The sequence below is a fragment of the Chiloscyllium punctatum genome, chromosome 25 (assembly GCF_047496795.1).
Source record: "Chiloscyllium punctatum isolate Juve2018m chromosome 25, sChiPun1.3, whole genome shotgun sequence".
Taxonomy (NCBI): Eukaryota; Metazoa; Chordata; class Chondrichthyes; order Orectolobiformes; family Hemiscylliidae; genus Chiloscyllium; species Chiloscyllium punctatum.
The window spans coordinates 69,006,890-69,032,343 of record NC_092763.1 but is presented as its reverse complement, the minus strand read 5'-3'; the positions used below and the strand labels follow the sequence as shown (position 1 = coordinate 69,032,343).

At 41.4% G+C, this 25,454-nt stretch overlaps 1 protein-coding gene across 1 annotated transcript in view; it reads right to left on the bottom strand.

The window, feature by feature from the left end:
- Positions 1-25,454, bottom strand: part of ar (androgen receptor) — a 224,729-nt gene that overhangs the window by 100,456 nt on the left and 98,819 nt on the right. Inside the window, exon 3 of the mRNA XM_072595478.1 lies at positions 5,240-5,356. Coding sequence (XP_072451579.1) covers positions 5,240-5,356 — 117 coding nt within the window. The remainder of the gene's footprint in view (positions 1-5,239; positions 5,357-25,454) is intronic.

Sequence of the window (25,454 nt, the reverse complement as noted above, 5' to 3'; positions counted from 1 at the left end):
CAAGGATCGGTGCTGGGTCCACTACTTTTCATCATTTATATAAATGATTTGGATGTGAGCAGGAGGTATAGTTAGCAAGTTTGCAGATGACAGCAAATTTGGAGGTGCAGTGGACAGCGAAGAAGACTACCGTGGATTACAACGGGATCTTGATCAGATGGTTGAGGAGTGCAGATGCAGTTTAATTTAGATAATGTGAGGTGCTGCTTTTGGAAAAGCAAATCTTAGGAGGACTTAGACACTTAATGGTAAGATCCTAGGGAGTGTTGCTGAACAAAGAGAACTTGAAGTGAAGATTCATAGCTCCTTGAAAGTAGAAAAGGACATGGAAGGTAGATAGGATAGTGAACAAGTCGTTTGGTATGCTTTCTTTTATTGTCGAGAGTATTGAGTACAGCAATTGGGAGGTCATGTTGCAGCTGTACAGGACATTGGTTAGGCCACTGTTGGAATATTGCGTGCAATTCTGGTCTCCTTCCTATCGGAGAGATGTTGTGAAACTTGAAAGGGTACAAGGATGTTGCCAGGGTTGGAGGATTTGAGCTTAGGGAGAGGTTGAATAGGCTAGGGCTGTTTTCCCTAGAGGTTTATAAAATCATGAGGGGCATGGATAGGGTAAATAGACAAGGTCTTATCCCTGGGGTGGGGGAGTCCAGAACTATAGAGTGTAGGTTTAGGGTGAGAGGGGAAAGATATATAGGACACCTAACAGGCAACTTTTTCACGCAAAGGGTGGTGGGTGTGTGGAATGGTCTGCCAGCGGAAATGGTAGAGGCCAGCAAAATTGCAACGTTTAAAATGCATCTCGATGGGTATATTAATAGGAAGAGTTTGGAGCGATATGGGCTGGGTGCTGGCAGGTGGGACTAGACTGGGTTGGGATATCTGGTTGGCATGGACAAGTTGGACTGAAGGGTCTGTTTCCGTTCTGTATACCTCTATGGCTCCTTCGTCTAACCTGCTTGTTACCTCCTCAAAGAATTCTAGCAGAGTTGGCAGGCATGATCACCCCTTGGTGAAACCATGCTCATATTGCCCTATTTTACGATACACTTCCGAGTATTCCGAAATCTCATCCTTCACTATGGATTCCAGGGTCTTACCCACAACCGAGGTTCTGTTAATTGGTCTGTAATCTTCTGACTTTTGCCTTACTCCCTTTTTAAACAGGGATGTTACGTTATCAATTTTCCAGTCCTTTGGGACCCTCCCTGACTCTTCCCATTCCTGAAAGATTATCACGATCACCTCCACTATCTCTTTAGCTATGTCCCTTAGAACCTTGGGTTATAGTTAATCTGGTCCAGGTTATTCATCCACCTTCAGGCCTTTCTGTTTTTCTCACATCTTCTCCTGGTGGTGACCACCGTACTCAGCTCTGCCCCCGTCTCTCTTGAATTTTTCGAATATTACTCATGTCTTCCACTGTGCAGACTGATGCAAAATAATTATTCAGTTCCTCAGCCATTTCCTTGTTCCCCACCACTGCCTCTCCAGTGTCAATTTCCAGTGATCCAATGTCTACTTTTCCCTCCCTTTTGCCCTTCATATATCTAAAGAAACTCTAACAGTCTTTCTTTATATTACTGGCTGATTTCTTTTTTGTTGCTCTTTGTTGATCTTTGTAAGCTTCCCAATCCTCTGGTTTCCCACTGTCCTTTGCCATATGATATGCTTTCTCCTTTGTTTTTGTGCTATCCCTGACTTTCCTCATCCTCCGTGTACCATGCTTCATTTTCCTCGAGATGAATCTCTGCTGTATCTCCTGAATTATTCCCTGAAACTCCTGCTGCTGCTGTTCCAGTCTTTCCTGCTAGGCTCCTCTTCCAGTCAATTCTACCCAGTTCCTCCCTCATGCCTCTGTAGTTGCCTTCATTCAGCTGTAATATTGTTACTTCATTTCTATCTTCTCTCTCTCACATTGCATAGTAAATTCAATCATATTATGATCACTGCTTCCTAAGGGTTCCTTCACCTTAAGCTCCCTTATCAAGTCTGCTTCATTGCACAACATAAAATTCAGTATTGTCTAAAATCATCATCTTAATGACACAGGCTGACTTTGAAGCAGATAAAATTGCTTGCATCCCATGAACAGGAATTGTCCAATGAGAGACTAAAGAGACCAATGGGAGGCAATGGCCCAGTGTTTTATTGCTGGATTGTTTCCCTAGATAATGCTATGGGGCGCCAGGTTCCAATCCCACCATGGCAGATGGTGGAATGTGAATTTAATTAATATTGACCAAAAATCCATTGTCCTCTGTCTACTGTGGGAAAAATCCATTTCATTCACTCTGTTTTCCTACCTGGTTTGACCTACATGTGAATCAAGACTCATAGCAATGTGGTTGACTCTTAACTGCCCTCTGGATAATTAGGGGTAGACAATAAATGCTGCCTGGCCAGCAATGCCCTCATCCCGTGAATGAATAAAGAAGAAAAAAATGCTTACCATTTAAAAATGAACCCTTTCAAGTTTAACAGCATCCTTCCTATAGCTGGCAGACCAGATTTGAATACGGTATTCTTAAAGTGTGCTCACCAATATCCTGTCTTGCTGCAATATGATATCCCAGTCCCAGACTCAATGCACTGAATAATAAAAGCAAGCATGCCAAATGCCTTCATCACCATCCTGTCTACCTGAGACTCCACTTTCAAGGAACTGTGCACCTGCACCCCTCGGCCTCTTTATTCAGCAATACTCTCTATGGCCCCACTATTAACTGTATAAGTCCTGTCCTGGTTTGCCTTACCAAAATGGAACATCTTACATTTATCTCAGTTTTAAACTCCATCTGCCACGCCTCAGCCTGTTGACCCATCTGATCAAAGTCCCGTTATACTCTGAGATAACCTTCTTCACTGTCCACTATACCACCTATTTTGGCAACATCAGCAAATTTTACTAACCATACCTCATATATTCACATCCAAAACATCTATATAAATGAGTTGCATAAAGTTTTTGAAGGGATGTTTGCTGCAAAGTCTAGCTGGCCTTCTTGTCCTATCTTTCCAAACTCACCTCATTAATTACCTATCATGGCTGATTTCCACCTCACCTTACCATAAGCTGATATCATAACAATTTGCAAATCAGCATATATCCACCCATGGAGGCCTTCAATTTTTCCTGTTATACTGTTGGAGCACGTATATTCCACTATCATGATGGGTTTCTCTTCTTGTTTGCAACGGTCATGGGCCATTAAGGCTCTGTGCAACACTGACCCAGAAAGCATTTCTACAGGTGAACTGGAATTGTGCATTGGGACCATATGGCAAAGCCAAAATAGCTGATTCAGTGAGAATTCCCCAGAAAATTGAAATTTTCTTGCAATAATTCCTGTATTAAAGTGGATATGATGTCTGACAAGTATTGATCACCTACATTACATTCAATGAGTAAAATGTTCCTGTTGTTATGGACTAAGCTAGACCACTCAAAACATCCTTAAGCAGGCAGCCCAGAGCGTAACTTTGCAATTTGTTTTGGTAAGTGTACAGTGAAAATTACCCAGAGTAAGATAGCTAGGTTGACTAGCAGGTTTTAAAACAGACAAAATTACGAAATGAAACTCAAAGAACAAAATGTAAAATTCCCACAAACCTCAGTCTATCCAAACTAGACTCAATTACGCTGATCTGAAAATACACAACAGTCCTAATAAACAAACCCCTTTAAACACAGAGTACAAGTCGAAGTTAGAAGGGCAGAAGGAGAGAGAGTCCAGCAACCTGTTTCCACACACCTCACTGCTGAACTCCCTAACTAGTTCTGGACTGAACTGCTCAGCTATAGAGTTGGTCAAGCTCACTTGACTTATACAGGTTACTTCTAAAAACATAAAAACTTTGGCCGAGGTATAACAAAAAGGCCTTTCATCTCTGTACCAAACCCAGCCACTTTGGAGCCTGCCCTGAAAAAAAAATCAAGGACATAGTATCTTTGAGAAAAGGCACAGCTTTCAGAAAAAAAAACAGCTGTGTGACACTGTACACTCCACTGAACAAAATTTCCTATTTGATGACCCACAGGGGTCGGTGCTGGGACCATTAGTATTTGTTATTTACATAAAAGAAACTGGATGTGAATGTACAAGGCATGATTAGTAAGTTTGCGGATAATAAAAAATTAGGAGGTATCACTGACAGCAAGGAAAGTTATCAAAAATTACAGAGGGATCTTGACCACATGGGGAAGTGGGCTGAGGATTGGCAAATGCAATTCAAAGGAGAGGTTGGCCAGATTGAATTTTATTCCTTGGAATGGAGGAGAATGAGGGGTGACCTTATTGAGGAGTATAAAATTATGAGGGGTATAGGTAAGATTAATTCAAATTGTTTTTCCCACAGATGGGGAACTGAAAACTAGAGGGCATAGGTTTAAGGTGAAAGGAGCAAGGTTTAAGGAGGACCTGATGGGCAACTTATTCAGGCCGAGAGTGGTGCGTACATAGAATGGGCTGCCAGAGAAAGTGGTTGAGGCAGGTATAATGGCAACATTTAAAAAGACATTTGGATAGTACAAGGACGGGAAGGGTTTAGAAGGATATGGACCAAATGTGGGTAATTCGAACTAGCTGAGTGGGTACCACAGTCATCATGGACCAGTTCAGGTCAAGGGGCCTGCTTCCATGCTGTATTACTCTATGCTTAATATCACACATCCACTGTTTTCAGAGGAACCTCTGTTTCTGCAGCTCAAGCGAACTTAACAGGTGTTTTCATTTTCTGAGCTTCCCAGGCTAAAAGACAATGATTTCTAACTCATCCACAAAAAATATTATGAAACCAATTGCATTTGAATACTCATCAAGAAGACAGGCATGAGAGTATAACTAAAAATAACTGATTTAATTTTCTTTGGTTCATCCAAACATGAAACTGTAAAAATGTCTTTAAGGTGTTTAATCATAATACTTAGTTATAATACATTATAAAATCAGCATCTGATTTTGTCGAAGCGTGTAATTAATTCAACTGACAACTCAAGCTTTACAACTGCTTTGCTTTTATAACATGTTATTTTTCTTGAATGGTCCAGTATGATAAACAGGGAGAATCTGCTCCAATTATCAAATATTTAAGTATACAATGTAGCAACAAGAACCATAAATGCACAGATGCATTCTTTTATTTATAAATTACAGGAAAATGTAATTGAATATGCATCCTTTTATCAGTTATCTGTCCATCTAAACCTTGTCATTCAAGAGTGGAAACTGCTTACCTCCAAGTGTCATTCCAGCAGCAAAACACTTTCTCAAACGACATGACGGACAGTTTTTTCTCCGTACTTTATCAATAGTGCAATCATTTCTGCTAGCACACAGAAACTTGTGTTTTCCTAGAAAAATTAAATCAATTAAGAGTTATATAATATAAAATAATGGGATCTGTTGATTAACATAACACCAGTAAACACAGCAGAAAAACTTGAAGGGTGCTGAGCAAGACAATTAGGAACTGTATTCTTCTGTTGTTGCCAACAAACTAGAGCTTAATTTGAGAGCCCAGAGACTTCGATATGGATTATAAGGAGGAGATGCCAGACAGCACACAAACTTTGTGCTGCCTATTACTTGAACTGATTTCAATTGACAGCAAGGGCAACCATATTGCTCATCAGCATAAACAAGGGGGTTAATAGGAGTTGAGTGTGTGGTGCTGGAAAAGCACAGCAGGTCAAGCAGCATCCAAGGAGCAGGAGAATTGACGTTTTGAGCATAAGCCCTTCAATCAGGAACCTTATGGCCGAAACGTAGATTCTCTTGTTCCTTGGATGCTGCCTGATCTGCTGTGCTTTTCCAGCACCACATTCTCAAATCTGATCTCCAGCATTTGCAGCCCTCACTTTCTCTGGGTCAATAGGAGTGACTAATGAAAATCAAAGCTAGCCCATGTCTCCGAAAAGGAACGTGCACTTGTCAGCGCTGACACTCCTGTGGGAGATTATTTGTCCTGAGGAAGAATATCACAATGTGAATGAGTATGGACTTCAAGATTTTGAGATGCTGCATTGGAAGCCACCATGGAGATGTGTAAAGGAGCACCCGAGCGGGGCAAGGGGATAGTATGAACAGATAGTCATAGAGTCATTCTACACAGAAACAGGCCTGTCGGCCTACCATGTCTATGCCAAGCAACAAACACCAAACTACATGAATCCCATTTAACTGCTCTTGGCCTTAGCCTACTATGACCTGGTATTTTAAGTATTCACCCAGATGCTTTTTAAACAGAGTCACAGAGATGTACAGCACGGATACAGACCCTTTGGTCCAACCAATCCATGCTGATCAGATATCCCAACCCAATTTAGTCCCACCTTCCAGCACCCAGCCCATATCCCTCCAAACCCTTCCTATTCATATAGCCATCCAAATGCCTTTTAAATGTTGCAATTGTACCAGCCTCCATCACATCCTCTGGCAGCTCATTCCATACACTTACCACCCCCTACGTGAAAAAGTTGCCCCTTAGGTCTCTTTTATATCTTTCCCCTCTCACCCTAAACCTATGCCCTCAGTTCTGAACTCCCCCACCCCAGAGAAAAGACTTTGCCTATTTATCCTATCCATGCCCCTCATGATTTTGTAGACCTCTATAAGATCACCCCTCAACCTCCGACGCTCCAAGGAAAACAGCCCCAGCCTGTTCAACCTCTTCCTATAGATCAAATCCTCCAACCCTGGCAACATCCTTGTAAATCTCTTCTGAACCCTTTCAAGTGTCACAACATCTTTCCGATGGGAAGGAGACCAGAATTGCACCCAACATTCCAACAGTGGCCTAACCAATTTCCTGTACAGCCCCAACATGGCCTCCCAATTCCTGTACTCAATAAAAAAAAAACATACCAAACGCCTTCTTCACTATCCTATCTACCTGCGACTCCACTTTCAAGGAGCTATGAACTTGCACTCCAAGGTCTCTTTGTTCAGCAACACTCCCAAGGACATTACCATTAAGTGTATAAGTCCTGCTAAGATTTGCTTTCCCAAAATACAGCACCCCACATTTATCTGGATTAAACTCCATCTGCCACTTCTCAGCCCATTGGCCCATATGGTCAAGATTCTGCTGCAATCTGAGGTAATGTTCTTTGCTGTCCACTACACCTCCAATTTTGGTGTAATTTACAAACTTACTAACTGCACCTCTTATGCTCGCATCCAAATCATTTATGTAAATGACAAACCACCGCCCTCTGTCTTCTACCTTTGAGACAGTTCTGTATCCAAATGGCTAGATCTCCCTGTATTCCATGAGATCTAATCTTGCTAATCAGTCTCCCATGGCGAACCTTGTTGAATGCCTTACTGAAACCCATATAGATCACATCTACTGCTTTGCCCTCATCAATCTTCTTTGTTACTTCTTCAAAAAACTCAATCAAGCTTGTGAGACATGACTTCCCACGCACAAAGCCATGTTGACTTTGCCTAATCAGTCCTTGCCTTTCCAAATACATTTACGTCCTGTTCCTCAGGATTCCCTCCAACAACTTGCCCACCACCAACGTCAGGCTCACTGGTTCATAGTTCGCTGCCTTGTCCTTACCGCCCTTCGTAAACAGTTGCACCACGTTCACCAACCTCCAGTCTTCCGGCACCTCACCTGTGACTATCGATGATACAAATACCTCAGCAAGAGGCCCAGCAATCACTTCTCTAGCTTCCCACAGAGTTGTTGCGAGACATTTACCACTACCAAATGTTTGGGCAGAATGTTTCATATGTCTAATACCCTCTAGATAAAAACATTCTTATATCTTCTGCAAATCACTTGCTCCTCACCTTAAACTTATGCTCCTCGGTTGCAGACATAGCTGCCATGGGTGAGGGATTCTCAAAATCTATTCTATGTATACTGGTCATAAATATGTATACCCAAATCAGAGTCCCCCTCAGTCTCCTCAGCACCAAGGAAAACAAAATGATGATTTGAGTCTTTCCTGATAACTGAAACCTTTCCTCCCAGACAATATCCTGGTGAATCTCCACTGCACACTCTCCAGTGCAAACAGATTTTTTTGACAGTGTGGCGACAAAACTGCACAAAGTATTCACTTGTTGCCTAACTAATGTTTTACACATTTGTAATAACACTTCCTTAGCCTATATTTTATTTCAAAACTAATGATGGCAAGCTTTCTTCACCTGTCTGTGTTGCAACCTTAAGGGATCTATGGACATGCACATCAGGGTCCTTTTGTTCTTCAGTACTCCCTAAGGACATACCATTCACTCTTTATACCCTTCCCTTATTACAGCTCCTAAAAAGCATCACCTCATGCTTTTATTAGGATTAAACTCCCTCTGTATAGAATCACTGAACCCCTACAGTGCAGACACAGGCCATTAGGCCCAACAAGTCCATACTGACCTTCTGAACAGCATCCCAACCAGACCCATCCCCCTTCCCTATCCCTGTAACCGTGCATTTCCCCTGGCTAATGCAACTAACCTAAACATCCCTGATCACTATGGCAATTTACCATGGCCAATCAACCTCACTTGCACATCTTTGGACTGAGGAAGAAGCAGAGCACCTGGTGGAAACCCACGCAGGCACGGGCAGAATTTGCAAAATCCACAGTCACTGGACTGAGGCAGTAATGCCGCCCTCTGCTAATACCCTGCTCAATATACTAGTTGATCAATATCAAACTGCAGCATAAGACCATCCTCCTCAATAGCGACAATGCCATCAACCTTTGTGTCATCTGAAAACTTGCTAATAATACCTTACCTTAGACATTCACATTCAAGTCATTAATATAATTACAAACAGCAAGGATCCCAGCATCAATGTGCTACCCTGCTGGTCACAGGCCTCCAACTCTTTGCCTCCTATTTGTAAGCCAGTTTTTGATCCAGTTTTCCAATTTTCCTTGATCCCACGTGCTCTCTCTTTCTGAACCATGTGGAACTTTGTTAAAAACCTTCCTAAAAGTCCACGTAAATAATGTCAACTGTACTATCCATATCAAAATATGTGGTTGCCTTTTCAAAAACACTCAAACAGACAGGATCTCCCTCTGCCAAATCCAAGGTGACTATCCCTGATCAATTCCTGCCCTTCCAATCAATCCTGTCTTACAGAATATTTCCAATAATTTCCCTACCACTGACATCAAACTATCTGATCTGTAGTTACTCAGCCTATCCCTGTTGCCCTTCCTGAACAAAGGAACAACTTCAGCTATTCGCCGGTCAGCTAGCACTTCACCTGTGTCCAGCAAAGTACTAACTAACTCTTCCAGGGCCCTAGCAATCTTTTCTCTTGCCTCTAATAGGAGGCTGGGATATATTTCATCAGGACCTGGGGATTTATGCCCATTAAGATGTCTACTATCTCCTCCTTATTAATCTTAACATGTTCTAGAACCTCACCACCCCAAGTGAAAATCCTGGCTACAATGTCTTTCTCCCCTGTGAATACATGTGACAAGTATTCAGTTAAGACCTCACCCATGTTCACTGACAACACACCCAGGTTGTCCCTTTAGTCTCTAACAGATCCTGCCTTTTCTCTGATAAGTTTCTTACTCTTAATATACCTATAAAAAAGTTTGAGGTTTTTCTTGATCCTATCTGCCAAAGATATCTCATGGCCCCTCTCTGCCCTCCTAATGTCCTTTATAAGCAATCTCTTACACTTTCTATACTTTTGAAGGGCCTTCCCCAGTGCAAAGTGCACTGTACCTGACATTTATTCCCTTCTTTTATTTTACACAACTCTCAATATCCCTTGATATTCAGGGTTCTTTGGACCTGTTGCCTTTGTCCTTCGTTTTTAGAGGAACATTCTTGCCCTGAATTCTCACTGTACTACTTTTAAAAGATTTCCACTTTCCAAGTGTAGACTTAGCTGCAAATAAGCTTGGTGGCACAGTAGCTCAGTGGTTAGCACTGCTTCCTCAGAGCGTCAGGGACCAGGATTCGATTCCAACCTTGAGCGACTGCCTGTGTGGAGTTTGCACATTCTCCCTATCTCTGCGTGGATCTCCTCTGGATGCTCTGATTTCCTTCCACTATCCAAAGATGTGCAGGTTAGGTAAATTGCCCATGGTGTTCAGGGATGTATGGGTTAGGTGTGTTAGTCAGGAGCAAATGTAGGGGAATGGGTCTGGGTGGGTTACTCTTCAGAGGGTCAGTGTGGACTTGTAGGACCAAATGGCCTGTTTCCACACTATAGGGGTTCTATGTTTAAACAAAGTAGCGGCAGCTAATACTACTGTCACATCTTGTGTAAGGATATTGAAATCAGTAATGCCCCAATTCAGACACATATTTTCTGCAATACCTTTATCCATTTCCGGAATGACTTTGAAAGTTAGAGAGTTATGGTCATTATCCCCAAAATTCTTGTCTGCTCAAACTTCGACCACTTGACTGGCTTAGGCATAGCACTACCTCATCACTAGTATGACTGTCTATGTAATGGCATAAAAAAGCTTTTCTAGGTGAACTCTCCCGGTGGTCACCTAATACTTTTCTGCCTGTGCAGCCCTTATTTGTGGTGTGATCAGCTTATCAAGTGTGCTATTGATGACGTCCTCAGCCCTGGAGGACAATGCCAGGAATCAAGCCTTGAGCACTTGGATTTGAGATGTAAGAAATTCAATGCCCTTTACAAATGGTCAAGGTCAGTGAATATGCCATATCCTAACAAATACAGCATTCATCTCAGACAATGGACTGAATCTTAGATATTTCTGACTAAGTTCCAGTTGTGTTGAATCTTTTGGAGGGTAGTGCTCTGATGGATCCAGAGGCGTGATGGGCCTGCCATCAATCCCCATAGTCAAATGTGGCATCAGCCTATTCCAACACCAGTTTGTTCGTGCTGTTAGCATTAATTACCCACTTTGGCTCATCAGTAGGCAGACCTCTTGACTCCACCATTGATAAAATTGTGTTGCGACAGGACGGGCGAATAGGCCAGTCACTGGGTTTTAAATGCCTCTCACCTTCCAACTTTCTGGTGGAAGAATGTATATTCAAGGCCAGTATTTTTTTAAATTAAAGATTATTATGTTATCTTTCTCATTGAGGATTTGCACAGAGTCAAAGTTCACTCACAAGAAAGGTACATTAAATAGTCCATTTGTAAAAACAACCTTAAGAATGTAAATAAAATTCTGCCAATCTCTGACCTTGTGATGTGTTTATAGTCGTAATATGAAAATCTAGTTGGAAACTTGGATTTGCTGAGCTGAAAATAGATATAGATCTGATGAACCCAATTCTGTTCGAGGAATAATATGGGCCTAAATAATTATCCCAACTCTGAAGACTCCCATCTTGATTTAAAGGGTGTCTATACCCAAAGTTTGCTTTTCTGGAAGGCAGGTGGGATAGAGAGTCGGGTCCTCTAACCCCAGAGCAGATCCTCGGCAACCTTGTAATGTTGTGGGCTGGTAAGTAGGGCTGCCACAGTTGTCCACATTTAGGCCCTCCAGCCTCTACTATCACTCTTCCACTCAGTCTTAATGGAACCTCAGATGTCTCCACACCACCTCAGTACCAAGTCATGGTCCCCACCATGGCCCCTCTTAATCTCCATGTCAACTCAATGTTCAATCACACAGTATCTATCAAGGGCAGACTGCAGGAGCTAGGTGGAAAAGATGTTAAATAAACTTCTAACAATCAGAGATAGTTCTCATTCTGCACATGAAAATGAGAAAAACACATGAAATTCATTGAAATTTATTACACCTAATACTTAACTTCTTATAAAACCAGACATAAATTTATTCCTCAAATCAATAGCAGCTAAATTGTCAATAAACTCTTTAAGATATCAACCAAACTGTGAACTCAGTGATAGAAACAAAAATTGCGAGCAAACTCTGCGGGTCTGGGAGCATCTGTGGGAAGAAAACAAAGTTAACATTTTGAGTCCAGTGAGCCTTCATCAGAACCCAGGTGAACTGTCAACCAAACAGTGACTGTTAATAATTATTTCTGAAACTCAGCTCTGTTGGAAGCTAGAGAAGTGATTGCTGGGCCTCTTGCTGAGATATTTGTATCACTGATAGTCAAAGGTGAGGTGCCAGAAGACTGGAGGTTGGCAAACATGGTGCCACTGGTTAAGAAAGGTGGTAAAAACAAGCCAGGGAACTATAGACCGGTGAGCCTGACCTCGGTGGCGGGCAAGTTGTTGGAGGGAACACTGAGGGACAGGATGTACATGTATTTAGAAAGGCAAGGACTGATTCGGGATAGTCAACATCGCTTTGTGCGTGGGAAATCGTGTCTTACAGATTTGATGGAGTTTTTTGAAGAAGTAACAAAGAAGATTGATGAGGGCAGAGCAGTAGGTGTGATCTATATGGACTTCAATAAGGCGTTCAACAAGGTTCCCCATGGGAGACTGATTAGCAAGGTTAGATGGCATGGAATACAGGGAGAACTAGCCATTTGAATACAGAACTGGCTCAAAGGTAGGAGACAGAGGGTGGTGGTGGAGGGTTGTTTTTCAGTCTGGAGGCCTGTGAGCAGTGGAGTGCCACAAAGATTGGTGCTGGGCCCTCTACTTTTTGTTATTTACATAAATGATCTGGATGCGAGCATAAGAGATACAGTAAGTAAGTTTGCAGATGACACCAAAATTGGGGGTGTAATGGACAGCGAAGAGGGTTACCTCAGATTTCCACAGGATCTGGACCAGATGGGCCAATGGGCTGAGAAGTGGCAGATGGAGTTTAATTCAGATAAATGCGAGGTGCTGCATTTTGTGAAAGAAAATCTTAGCAGGACTTATACACTTAATGGTAAGGTCCTCGGGAGTGTTGCTGAACAAAGAGACCTTGGAGTGCAAGTTCATAGCTCCTTGAAAGTGGAGTCGCAGGTAGATAGGATAGTGAAGAAGGCATTTGGTATGCTTTCCTTCTTGGTCAGAGTATTGAGTACAGGAGTTGGGAGGCATGTTGCGGCTGTACAGGACATTGGTTAGGCCACTGTTGGAATACTGCATGCAATTCTGGTCTCCTTCCTATCGGAAAGATGTTGTGAAACTTGAAAGGGTTCAGAAAAGATTTACAAGGATCTGAGCTACAGGGAGACGCTGAACAGGCTGGGGCTGTTTTCCCTGGAGCATTGGAGGCTTAGGGGAGACCTTATAGTGGTTTACATGGATAGGATAAATAGACAAAGTCTGTTCCCTGGGGTCGGGGAGTCCAGAACTAGACGGCATAGGTCTAGGGTGAGAGGAGAAAGATATACAAGAGAGCCAAGGGGCAACTTTTTCACACAGAGGTGGTACGTGTATGGGATGAGCTGCCAGAGGAAGTGGTGGAGGCTGGTATAATTGCAACATTTAAGAGGCATTTGGATGGGTATATGAATAGGAAGGGTTTGGAGGGATATGGGCCGGGTGCTGGCAGATGGGACTAGATTGGGTTGGGATATCTGGTCTGCATGGATGGGTTGGACCAAAGGGTCTGTTTCCATGCTGTACATCTCTATGACTCTATAAATATTTAATGAGTGTGAAAAGCATAAAAAGAATGCCAGACTTTAGGTTGTTTTCATTCATCCTTGGTAGTTCCATCAAAAATTGATGTCAAAAATGTATTCACCTAAACAGTGAAAGTCAATAATATAATTAAATATTGTACCCTTCCAAATTTGATTCTGGGAAACCTGTAGTGAAGGAAGGGGTACATAAAGCTGTCACTGGTTATATAAGTCGACAGAATAATGTAAAATGCCAGAACAGTTGAACACAGCATTGAAGCATTTTAGGTTCCATGTTCTATCGACAAGATCTCTGATTCAGTATGCTGAAATTCTGGAGATAATACAAGAGTCTAAAAGCATGGCGCTGGAAGGGCACAGCAGGTCAGGTAGCATCTGAGGAGCAGATCATTCAATGTTTCAGACATAAGCCCTTCATCAGGAAGGATGTGCTGTGCTTTTCCAGCGCTACACTTTTCGAATCTGATCGCCAGCATCTGTAGTCCTCCCTTTTTCCTGGAGATAATGCAACGCCTGGTATAATTTAAGTCTCCCAGAGACTAATCACGTCACTGTCAATTAGACTAAACTGCAGCAACTGTTTGTTTGACAACAAAGACTTTTGCAAGTCAAAGTCTGAATGTATGTTGCAGTTATTGCAGTGAGACCTGGCTTGTTTGTAAAAGTGCTACAGAAATTCCAACAGAAAAGCCTTTGCTTCATCCCTAGGATTCAATGGGAAGACCATTCAATAAATATTCGTATTCTTTTTAAGCCAGCTCCACAACCTTTCAGGCAAAGTTTATGCAACATCACCTGCAAAGGTCCAGACCTGTCTGGATGACCAGGTTCTCGTCTTCCACGAGATGACAAAGAAATGCTATTAAGACACTCTGAAGCTATTCTTGAAATATGGCCACACTAATATCAGTGAGAGGGAGGTGCTTGTTACCAATTTATTAAAATCATAATATCTTGCCCATCAAGCTGCATTATGCTCTAAATTGAAACTCAAAGGCAGAGGAAGAGCAGAGATAGCAAGAAAATTAAGGAAATCCCACACTTTGGATTCCACTACCTCATGGATTAACCTGTTTATCCAAAGATTTGTGGGTCGAGTACAGATTCTTCATTCATACAAAGACCATCACAGAAATGCATGATCCCAAAACAGACCTTGTCTTCAGATTTAGGGACAACTAATGACAAGAATCTTTTGTTGTTTCTGTCATTTCCACCATTGCCACTTGTTGGCACCTTCAATATGTATCATGCATCCTAGTTCCCTACAGACCCCATATATCTCTGTTGCATGAGACACCACTCATGAACCAAATACAATCATCCCAGACAAAATTGCGTATTACTGTAACCTGATAAAAAGGCCATCACATTAGATGGAACTTCTGGAGTAAAGGGAATTGAGCCTTTATATTGGGTATATCTACTTGGCAGGAGCAAAATATGCTAGCTCATAGTGACATGTGATCACATGGAACTTATATCTAGAGTTTAGATCAGAGTGGTGCTGGAAAAGCACAGCAGGTCAGGCAGCACCTGAGGAGCAGGAAAATCAATGTTTCAGCAAAAGCCTTTCATCAGGAATGATTCCTGATGAAGGGCTTTTGCCCAAAACATCGATTTTCCTGTTCTTTGGATGTGCTTGACCTGCTGTGCTTTTCCAGCATCACTCTGATCTAAACTTTGGTTTCCAGCATCTGCAGTCTTCACTGATATCTAGAGTTGTTGAGCTGTAAATAAGGTGACCTCTCTTACCACCCTTTTATACAACTGTCTTCACTTAAAATTAGGTTTATGTACTGAAGCACTGTGAAGATAAATGAAAAAACTTAAAATGAACCCTTATTTCCCATAGGAATCAATGTTGAAACTGTTGTTAGGTTCTCTCTGGTTTTCCTTAGTTTAGAAAAATAATTACACCTGTACACTCTAAATTGAAATACAATACAACCTGTGTTTTAAACGGCAAACTTTTGATTTGATAAATGAGATAACTATCAAAGCGAAATAAATTTAAAATTGTAAAGCAAAAATGTAGTACTCAAAAGTCTGTTAGATTGATCAAGCCCCGTCTAGTGGCAGAAGCTGGTGCCTGCAGCTGGGCAAGCAAGACTATCTGCACTGACTGGCTTTTGTCACTAGGTGGAGCCCACGACCACTATTCAAATTCAGGATGGAAGTGAGGACCCAAGAGTGGAGTCAGCAGAAAAAGGAGGTGCAAGCATAGAAGCTAAAGGTAAGAACATGATGCGGGAGACAAAGCAACATTAGGAGAATGAGGCCCTGGGATACATGGCACAAGGGAGAGTAAGGTCGAGAGGACAATAAGACCCTGGGGAGAGAGTGAAGCCACAAGGTAACACTGGGGCGAGCTGTGGTCTGGGTGAAGCAAGCCAGTGGTAAAGACTGGGGACAGATGATGCTAGGAAGAAATGTGGCTAGGAAATAAGACGAGGTGGGATGAGGCTGGTGCAAAACAAGCTGACAGACAAAGCTAGCAGGCAAGGCCAAGAGAGAGCCAAGACTCCTTGCTCAGGGCCAGAGAAAAAAAGTGTCAATGTGTCTGGGACACAGGCAGTATAGAACTGGATACTGATTTGCAATGGTAATAGTTGGTGACAATTCTTATAAGGTGGAGGTTGACACCCCCTCTGATAACCAAAACCGAAATACCCAGACAGACTCGCCTCACCTTTTAATCTGTTTAAGAAAGTGTGAAAAGTGATATAACCTACCTCTCCCCCAATCTGTTATAAAGGAACGGATGAATGAAATGAAATCCTTTTACTCACTCCATAGCCAACACTCCAAAACAGAACCACTAATAAACCAAACAATTTCCCTCTAACTACCAACTATTCCCTAATAAAACAAAATCCTTATGGTATGCTGTTTCAATAAATACAAGTCCCACTTATATAATAAAACACTTTGTCTCTCAAAATGTTTAGTCGCTAAAAATTATAGCTAGGATACATATATTGGAATGCTCCGTGCCCTCTCCGCTGACCTCCTTTCAGGAATGCCTCCTCCTTCAAATTGCTGCATCAGGAACTTCCCTCTCCGTCAAATTCTTGTGTCAGTTCTTCCGTCAGGACTGTTCTATGAATTCTGCTGTCTGAAATATTAGCTAAGAATGCCACTGTATTCTTTACTAAATATATTAAGCTTTCTCTGAGAGCTGGAAGTCGTTATATCTTGGTAGATGGCAGTTGGCTCTCTGCCAATTTTCAAATGCCCTCTTCTTTTATACCCTTGATGAGCTATTAATTTCTGACAATCGGATTGGTGCTAGGTTGTCAAAACCATCAGATTTAAATTTAATAGGGTCTTGGTAGCTAAATGCTTAACTTAAATTGATTAGCTAAATTTGTCTTGGTAAAAACGTTGCTTGACCATTCGATACAAAATGCTTCAATTCGGGTGCTCTCTGTGCACCTGTACTTTAAGCTGCTGTTCAGACATCCATTTTAACTCTAAGCACCAAAAGAAAACATCTTTTAAAGGGACCTTGCAATCTTTTCCCCCATTTTACAATTTTACACACATCAACTTTGTAACACAATGCACACAAAGCAGTTATGCAAAACAAAAAAATAGGCCACAAAGAATAAACAACATTAAAACAAAATTATATTTAGCAAGGCAACATTAAATAAGGACAAACTATTTGGTTATGGTTAAAAAGTTGTTGCTGTGCATTCGTAGGACTATAGATCTCACCTTGCTACAAGTTGGCTGCAGTGACCAGACCCATGAAACCAAAGTCAGGTGGTAAGAACCCGAACTGAAGCCTAGTGATGGCAAAATATGAGGTCAGTCCTGGGATGCAAAACCAGACGAACTAAATATTCAAAATGTAGCAAAACTCAGCAGTGGTAGAGGCTGACTCACGGACTTTGGCAAAACTGTGGACTTTCTAGCTTATACAAACAATGAAATGAGGAACAGGAAAGCCCTGGCCAAAGCTCAAATGTGCGACAGACGACCCATAGCACAGTATGTGGTTCTCAACAGGAAGAAATCCATTCATCAAACTATGCCTGACAGAAACAAAAATACTTGGGGTAGCACAGTGGCTCAGTGGTTAGCACTGCTGCCTCACCACGCCAGGGACCCAATTTGATTCCAGCTCAGCTGACTGTCTGTGTGAGGTTTGCATATTCTCCCCACGTCTATGTGGGTTTACTCTGGATGCTCTGGTTTCCTCCCACAATCCAAAAAATGTGCAGGTTAGGGTAATTGGCCATGCTAAGCTGCCCATAGTGTTCAGGGATGTGTGTGTTAGGTGCATTAGTCAGGGGGAATGTGGAGTATTAGGTGTAAGGGAATGGGTCTGGGTGGGATAGTCTTTGGAGGGTCGCTTTGGATTGGGTGGGCCAAAGGGCCTGTTTCCACACTGTAAGGATTCTAACTATAGTGTTGTAGAAAAACAAGCACTCAGAAAATACATGAGCAACAAGCATGAAAAGGAACACGGAAGACTGGAGCAAGAGTGGGCCATTCAATACCTGGAGCTTGCTGTGCTATTCAATATGATCATGGCTGATCATCATGCTCAACGTCCTAATCCTGCCTTCCCAGACCTCCCTGGATCCCTTTTGTCACAAGGGATATCCATCTCCTTCCTGAAAATACATACTATTTTGACCTCAACCACTTTCCATGGTAGTAAAGTCCAAGGCTCACCACTCTCTGGGGGAAGAGATTTCGCCTGTTTGGCCGAACGGCCTGCTTCCACACTGTAGGAATCTAATCTTATCTCAGTCCTAAAAGGCTTACCCCCTTATCCGTAAACTATAACCCCTAGTTCTGGGTTCCTGTGATCAGGAACATCCCTCCTGCATCTAATAACCTGCATAGTTCTGTTCAAATTTTATAGATTTCTTGCGATCACCCTCATTCTTCTAAACTCCAGTGAATATTATCCTAAACAAGTCAATCTCTTCTCATACATTAGTCTTGCAATCCCACAAACATGGTATATTAGAAATCACGAAAAGCTCCATAAATGGGAAGCCAATTTTCTCGACTGCAGAGCCAGACTGAGGCAATGGTGCAGAAGGAGAACATTAAATTAATCACAAACCATGGCAGTCTTTGGGAGTCCTAACTATAAGGGACATGATGAATGCCTCCTGGGAGTTATGACAGGTCCACAGCAAGAATTCAACATCCATGACAGTACAGACCTGCAGGAAACATTTCAGCATGCAGAAATTGAAGTGAATAGCAGAGAAACTAATTATAAATTTTTAATTATATAATTTTTAAAATTGATACCGGAGCAACCTATTGATACTTTCAGATGCCAGGCCATGCTTGATGCTAGGAATTCTCAGACTATCATTCATTTTGGACTCGTGATATATAATAATTAATGTAAGAGGGCAGATGCATGCCACAATGATTAGTTTGCAAAATGATTATGGAAACTTTACACATAATTCTTAATCTAGACGTTATTAATCAGAACTGCGTATGTAGCTTTATAAATCCTTTGATTAGTAGGCACTTTACTTCTGGCATCACAAGAGAGTAAGCTAAACCTCCCATTTTTCTCAAAACAGAACCTGGACGCAGTAGGAAAAGAAAGTTCCAAACGATGACTCTATGATCCAGCCACCAGAGGGCAATCTGGACATTGGCTTGATCTTTCAGATTATGGTTACAGAGGAGGAAACTAACACACGTCAGTTACTTGAATCTGAAACTTCTGACTTTTCTGTATCTTTGCTTTGGTAGACACTGTTTCTGGAAGAGTTGTCTCTTACAAGGAGAATCAGTTCTTTATTGAACAAAGTAAAGAAGCTGTTAAGTTGTTTAATTATAGCACAGGACCCTCCCGAAGATGCAGCAACAGCAGTTAAATTTAAAGGAACATGCTCCTCCCTGAGAAGATAGCCCCACTGTTGCTAGGAAGGGAGAATGTAACCTTGTGCCAGTTCAAGCAATAGTGGTAGCAAATGAAACTTCAGAATGCCCTACAACCAATAAAATGGCCACAGAACCTGGGATATCAACAAAAATGATCTTAGAAGGAGTTCTTCAATCATGCAAGGAACATGTCTCAAAATAAATTTGAAACTTCTCAAGCTTCAGTCAAGGTGAATGGTACTAAAACCATAAAGGCAGCAGTTGATTACAGGCAACACCTGTTTGCAATCATGCACAGAAAACACCTAGATACATTTACAGAAAAACATGAATCCTCAGAAAAGGTTCACTAAGGAACATCAAAACTTTAGATAGCTAATAAGAAGTCAGTCAAAGAAAAAAAGGTCCTTAAGTCCAAAGTTAATCAACATCCAGAACATATTGATCAGCACAGATGGAGCTGGAGGCTGTCTGAGAAACCCATCAAAAGGTCATGGAAGCACTTGAGTCTTCTCAGCCAAAGCTTAAACAAATAGATTATTGAGCACAAGCAAACACAGAAATCCTTTTCACACTGAAGGTAAGAATACGCTTGGACAGCCCAAAAAGAACGACCACAAACTATCTATCTCAGTAATACTACTGAACTGAAAGTCTGTAATTCAACTGTAAAAGGTAACGATCTTCTAAAAACAAGAAGTTTGTAAAAGCTTTGCAAAAAAGCTTGGACTCAGACAACTAGTCTTCTTATCCAAGTGATACCAGAGTAATACTGCAAGAGAAAACTGACCTCTTTCTTCCAGAAATGTTCATAACTCAAGATCACAATGGCCACCTAGCTGAAGAAAACAGCTACATTTAATAAGCAAGGAACATGCCTCTCAATAATAAACACCAAAGAAATTAGCAAAAATCTTTAGTCCTTTGTTAATGAAAGAAGCTCACTGTAGAAGGAAGATGTCCTTTCAAGTAGCTCTACAAATCAGAGTACCATCAGGAGTTTTCTATTGATCCTACTTTGGCATTTTATTATGTTGTCTAAGATGGACAGTTCTACCATCTCATGGAGTTTCTGAGATGTCCTTGTATCAGCAGACCATATCATAGCAAGTGTTAAGTGATAACATTATGCACAGAAAGTAAACCCCATTCATGGTTAAATCAGACAGCAAGATAGGTAGAAAGGAAGGTGAGAATTTCACTTTCCTGTTTTCCATTTCAGGAGACTGTGATCATTTGAGCTATAGAGTCCTACAGCACCAGTCCAAACTGGTCCATGCCGATCAAAATGTCCATCTATGTTAAACCAATTTTCCTGCACTCGGCTCATATCCTTCTAAACCTTTCCTTTCCATGTAATTGTCCAAATGTCTTTTAAATGGTGTTAATGTAGCTGCTTCAACAACTTCCATTGGCAGCTCATTCCATATGCACACCACCCTCTGCGTAAAAAAAGTCGCCCTTCAGGTTAGCTTTTATTCTTTCCCCTCTAACCCTAAACTGATGCCCTCTAATCCTCGATTTCCCAACCCTAGGAACAAGACTGAGTGCATTCACCCTATCCATGCCTCACATGTCTTAAACACTTCATTAAGCCTTGGAAGGATTTATAAAAGACAGAAACTTTGTAATCCTACAGACTGACAGAGGGCACATGACTGTCATCCTGAACAGAACACAATATATTGATAAAGTAAACACACTACTCACAGATATTGACACCTACCAGGAGGTGGCGATGGACTGGACCCTCCAGCTAGAAAACCGTATTACAGCATCACTGAAGAAACTGCGCAGGTCAGGTAAAATTAACAAGACAGACCTCCAAAGAATGAAACCTGTAGGATCCAACACACCCCATTTGTACGGATTACCAGAAGTACACAAACCAGGAACCCCTTCAGACCCATAGTCTCATTTCCGGCACACCGACATACAGACTAGCAAAGGAACTTCAATGCAAACTGAAATACCTAGTCAAAGACTCACGCCATTCCATCCAATCCACCCAGGAATTCCTGAACATCATCAAAGACACCAAGGGAGAGGACAATGAGATCATGGTTTCCTTCAATGTGACGACCCTATTCATAAAAATAAACATAACCCTGGCCAAGTAAACACTGGCCTCACTGCTAGATGAGCCAAGGGCAAACACCAAACAGCACTAACTCCATCAGCAAGGACAGCACCCTCAAACTAGTAGACCTGTGCCCTACAACCCACTTCACCTTCAACAGCATGACCTGCAAACAAATCAACAGGACGCCCATTGGATCACTAGTATCAGGCTTCTTGGCAGATGCAGTTGTGCAACAATTGGAACGAGCAGTCCTCCCCATGATCCAACCCAAGCTTTGTGTCTGCTATGTGGATGACACACTTTTGTCATCATGAAATGGAACAAATTAGAAGAAACCCACAAACACATAAATAATATCATTACTGGTATAAAGTTCATCAAAGAGGAAGAGAACAACAACAGATTCCCCTTCCTAGATATCACAGTCGAATGAAAAGCCAATGGAGAACTGCAGACCAACGTCTACAGGAAAGCGACACACACAGATCCTCAACTACAGGCGCAATTATCCGAACACCCACAAATGGAGCTGCATCAGGACATTATTTAAATGAGTCACAACACAATGCAGCACCCAGGAACAATGAGATGCTGAAGAAAAACAGCTGAATAACATTGTCTACATGGACTTCAACAAAATATTTAACAAGGTTCTACATGGTAGACTGGTTAGTAAGGTTAGACCACATGGGAACCGGGTGAGTTAGTCAATTGGATACTAATTTGGCTTGAAGTTAGGAGACATAGGGTGATAGTGGAAGGTTGTTTTTTAAACTGGAGGCCTGTGACCAGTGGTGTGCCCCAAGGTTCAGTGCTGGGTCCACTGCTTTTTGTAATTTATATAAAATTATTTGAATGTAAATATAAGAGGTATGGTTAGTAAGTTTGCAGATGACACCAAAATAGATGGTGTAGCGCACAGTGAATAAAATTATCTGAGTACAATGTGACCTTGATAAGATGGGCCAATGGGTTGAGGAGTGGCAGATGGAGTTTAATTTAGATAAATGTGAGGTGTTGAATTTTAGTCAGACAAATTATGGCAGGACTTTTATAGTTAATTGCAGGACCCTTGTAAGAATTGCTGAATGAAGATACCTAAAGGTGCAGATGCATTGTTCCTTGAAAGTGGAGACGCGGTAGACAGGGTGATGAAAATGATGTTTCGCATGCTTGCCTTCATTGACCATGACATTCACTATAGGAGTTGGGACATCATGCTGCAACTGTACAGGACATTGGTGAGGTCACTTTTGGAATTCTGCATACAATTCTGGTTGCCCTTCTACAGAAGGGATGTTGTTAAACTTGAGAAAGTGCAGAAAGGATTTACAAGGATGTTGCCAGGACTGAAGAGTTTGAGCTATCAGCAGGGATTAAATAAGCTCGGCTTTTTTCTGTGGAGCATCAGAGACTGAGGGGTGATCTTTCAGAGAGCTATAAAAATTGTGAAAGGCATGAATAGGCTGAATAGCCAAGGGTTTTTTTTTCTTAGGGTGGAACAGTCCAAAACTAGAGGATATATGTATAAGTTGACAGGGCAAAGATTTAACAAGGACCTGAGAAGTAGCTTTTTCATGCAGAGGGTGGTGCGTGTATGGAATAAGCTGCCAGAGGAAGTGGTGAATGCAGGTATAATTACAAAATTTAAAAGGCATCTGGACTGATATGTGCAAAGAAAGGTTGAGTGGGATATGGTCAAATGCTGGCAAATGGGACTAGGTTGAACTGGAATGTCTGGTCAGTGCAGATGGGTTGGACTGAAGGGTCTGTTTCCATGATTTCAGAGCACAGATGAAAAGGAGTTATTATTTTAATCTGGATATAGCTACTGAGTATGTGCAAAACATGCTATTTCCTAGTCATGTCTCATCACATGTAATGGGAACCTGGAGCAGTAGGATTCCAAACAAAATGTCTTCTCTTACCATCCTCTGATATAGTTACTTATTTCAAAGGTAATGGAGTACACAGGTATGATGGTCTAGATAAAACTATATAAGACACTTGTCAGACCACAGCTAGAAACCTGTAAATAGTTTTGGTCTCTTTATCTAAGGAAAGATATATTAGAATGGGAGGCAGTCCAGAGAAGGTTTGTGAGGTTGATCCCATGGGTGTGTAGGGATTGACTTAAGAGAAGAGGTACAGTACCTATTGGAGTCCAGAAGAATGATATGTGACTTTATTGAAACATAGACGATTCTTAGAGGACTTGACACACAATTGAAGAATTGGGAGAGTTTCTGACTGTACAGCATAATTTCAGAGTAAGGGATCATCCATTTAAGACAGATGAGGAGAGATTTCTTCTCTGAGGGTAGTGAGTCTGCAGAATTCTTTACTACAGAGGGCTGAGGAGGCTTGATCATTAAAGATATTTAAGGCTGAGACATACACAGAGTATTAATCAGTAAGGGAATCAAGGATTATAAGGAAAAGATTGGCAAGTGAGTTGATGATATCTGATCAGCCATGATCTAATCAAATGATGGAATAGAATCGATGGTCTGAATAGCTTCCTTCTGCTCATGGTGTTATTGATTTGTATTCAATAAAGTCTGTTTCTGTCACTCACTGAAGTGTAGATCTTAACTTAGGACAAAATTAAAAATTTTCGTTTGATATTTTTGCATTTTTGTTAGAAATATAAGGGATCTGTTAGAAGGTGCTGTCTTTTAGATTAAACCAAGATTTGGTCTACTTGGTTTTTGGAAGCTCAGCAGATGGAAGAAAGCATAAAAAGCAAAGTCCGTGGTTTTACAGCACTCCCTGTGAGCCAAAAGGAACGAATAGGCTTAACAAGCTACCCAGTTAAATATCACATGGTGATCTCCATAATCATTTTCTCTAAACGCGCTGATATCCATTTGCTATTGCCCAACATCCACAAAAATTCATTAAAAACTGCAGGACACTTGGGAAACCTTACTTCTTTCTTTACAACTTCATAACAACCTTTTCCGTCCTTGTCCTAGTGCCACTATTTGAGCAGATTATTTTTCTGCTTGCAGGACCTTGGAATTACATGGTAAAAGAACACCTCTGTTTTCACCTCTTTGGGCTCTGCATTAAGATTGCCCCATTCAATAAACTGTTACTTGATCCTGCAAACAATATTAAAATGCAATGCAGTAATTTAATGAGAAGTTAGTGGCAATGCTCTTAGCAATACTTGACAAGTCAGATGATAAAACTTTAGTGCTATGAGTTATGTTCCAGGCTTCTTTTCAACATTTTGAATTTATGATCACAGAAAAATCAATTTCCCTTAACACACCAAACTATAGTTTTTTTCAAGTCACAAAAATGATTTCAGTTCAAACTCCGCACTCTTAGCAAATTTTGGTCGAGAAGCATCTGAAATGGCTCTTATATTATTATCTTTGCGCCCTTCAATTTCTCATTTACATTTTGTTATAATACCAGTTAATGACAAATCACATCCCAGAGTAAGTCTTGGCTCAACAGTTTTGGCTCAATATACTATTAGTTTTATTCTTTTCTTATTGTTTACTATGGAGATCACTTACTAAACAAGAGGCTGTCAAGATACTTACAACAAAAGAGCATAACACAATTTGTGGGGTTTTTGGCATGATCTTTTAACTATTTAAAATTATTTGAAACAGTCTTATCACAAACACCAGAAAGTAGCAGTCCCAGAGACAAGGCCGGCACAGGAAATCAAGTCCTGGAGCAGAGGCTGGCATGGGGAAGTAGTGCCAGAGCAGAGGCTGGCATGCGCAGTGAGTCTTGGAGTGGAGCTCGGTACAGGGCTGCAAGTCCCAGAGAAAACTTACCTTGGAGCAGCTGAGAGCCAGTACGGAGTGGACTGGTGATGGTTGATGGATGAGGATCTGATGCACGCTGTCAGACCATGTGTGGAAGCTCTATTGCTCAGTTATTGCAATGTAATTTTTATTTGTAATTTGTTTATCTGACTGTGATGTCTATCCTTTCAACTTTATCATATTTCTAACTTATACTAT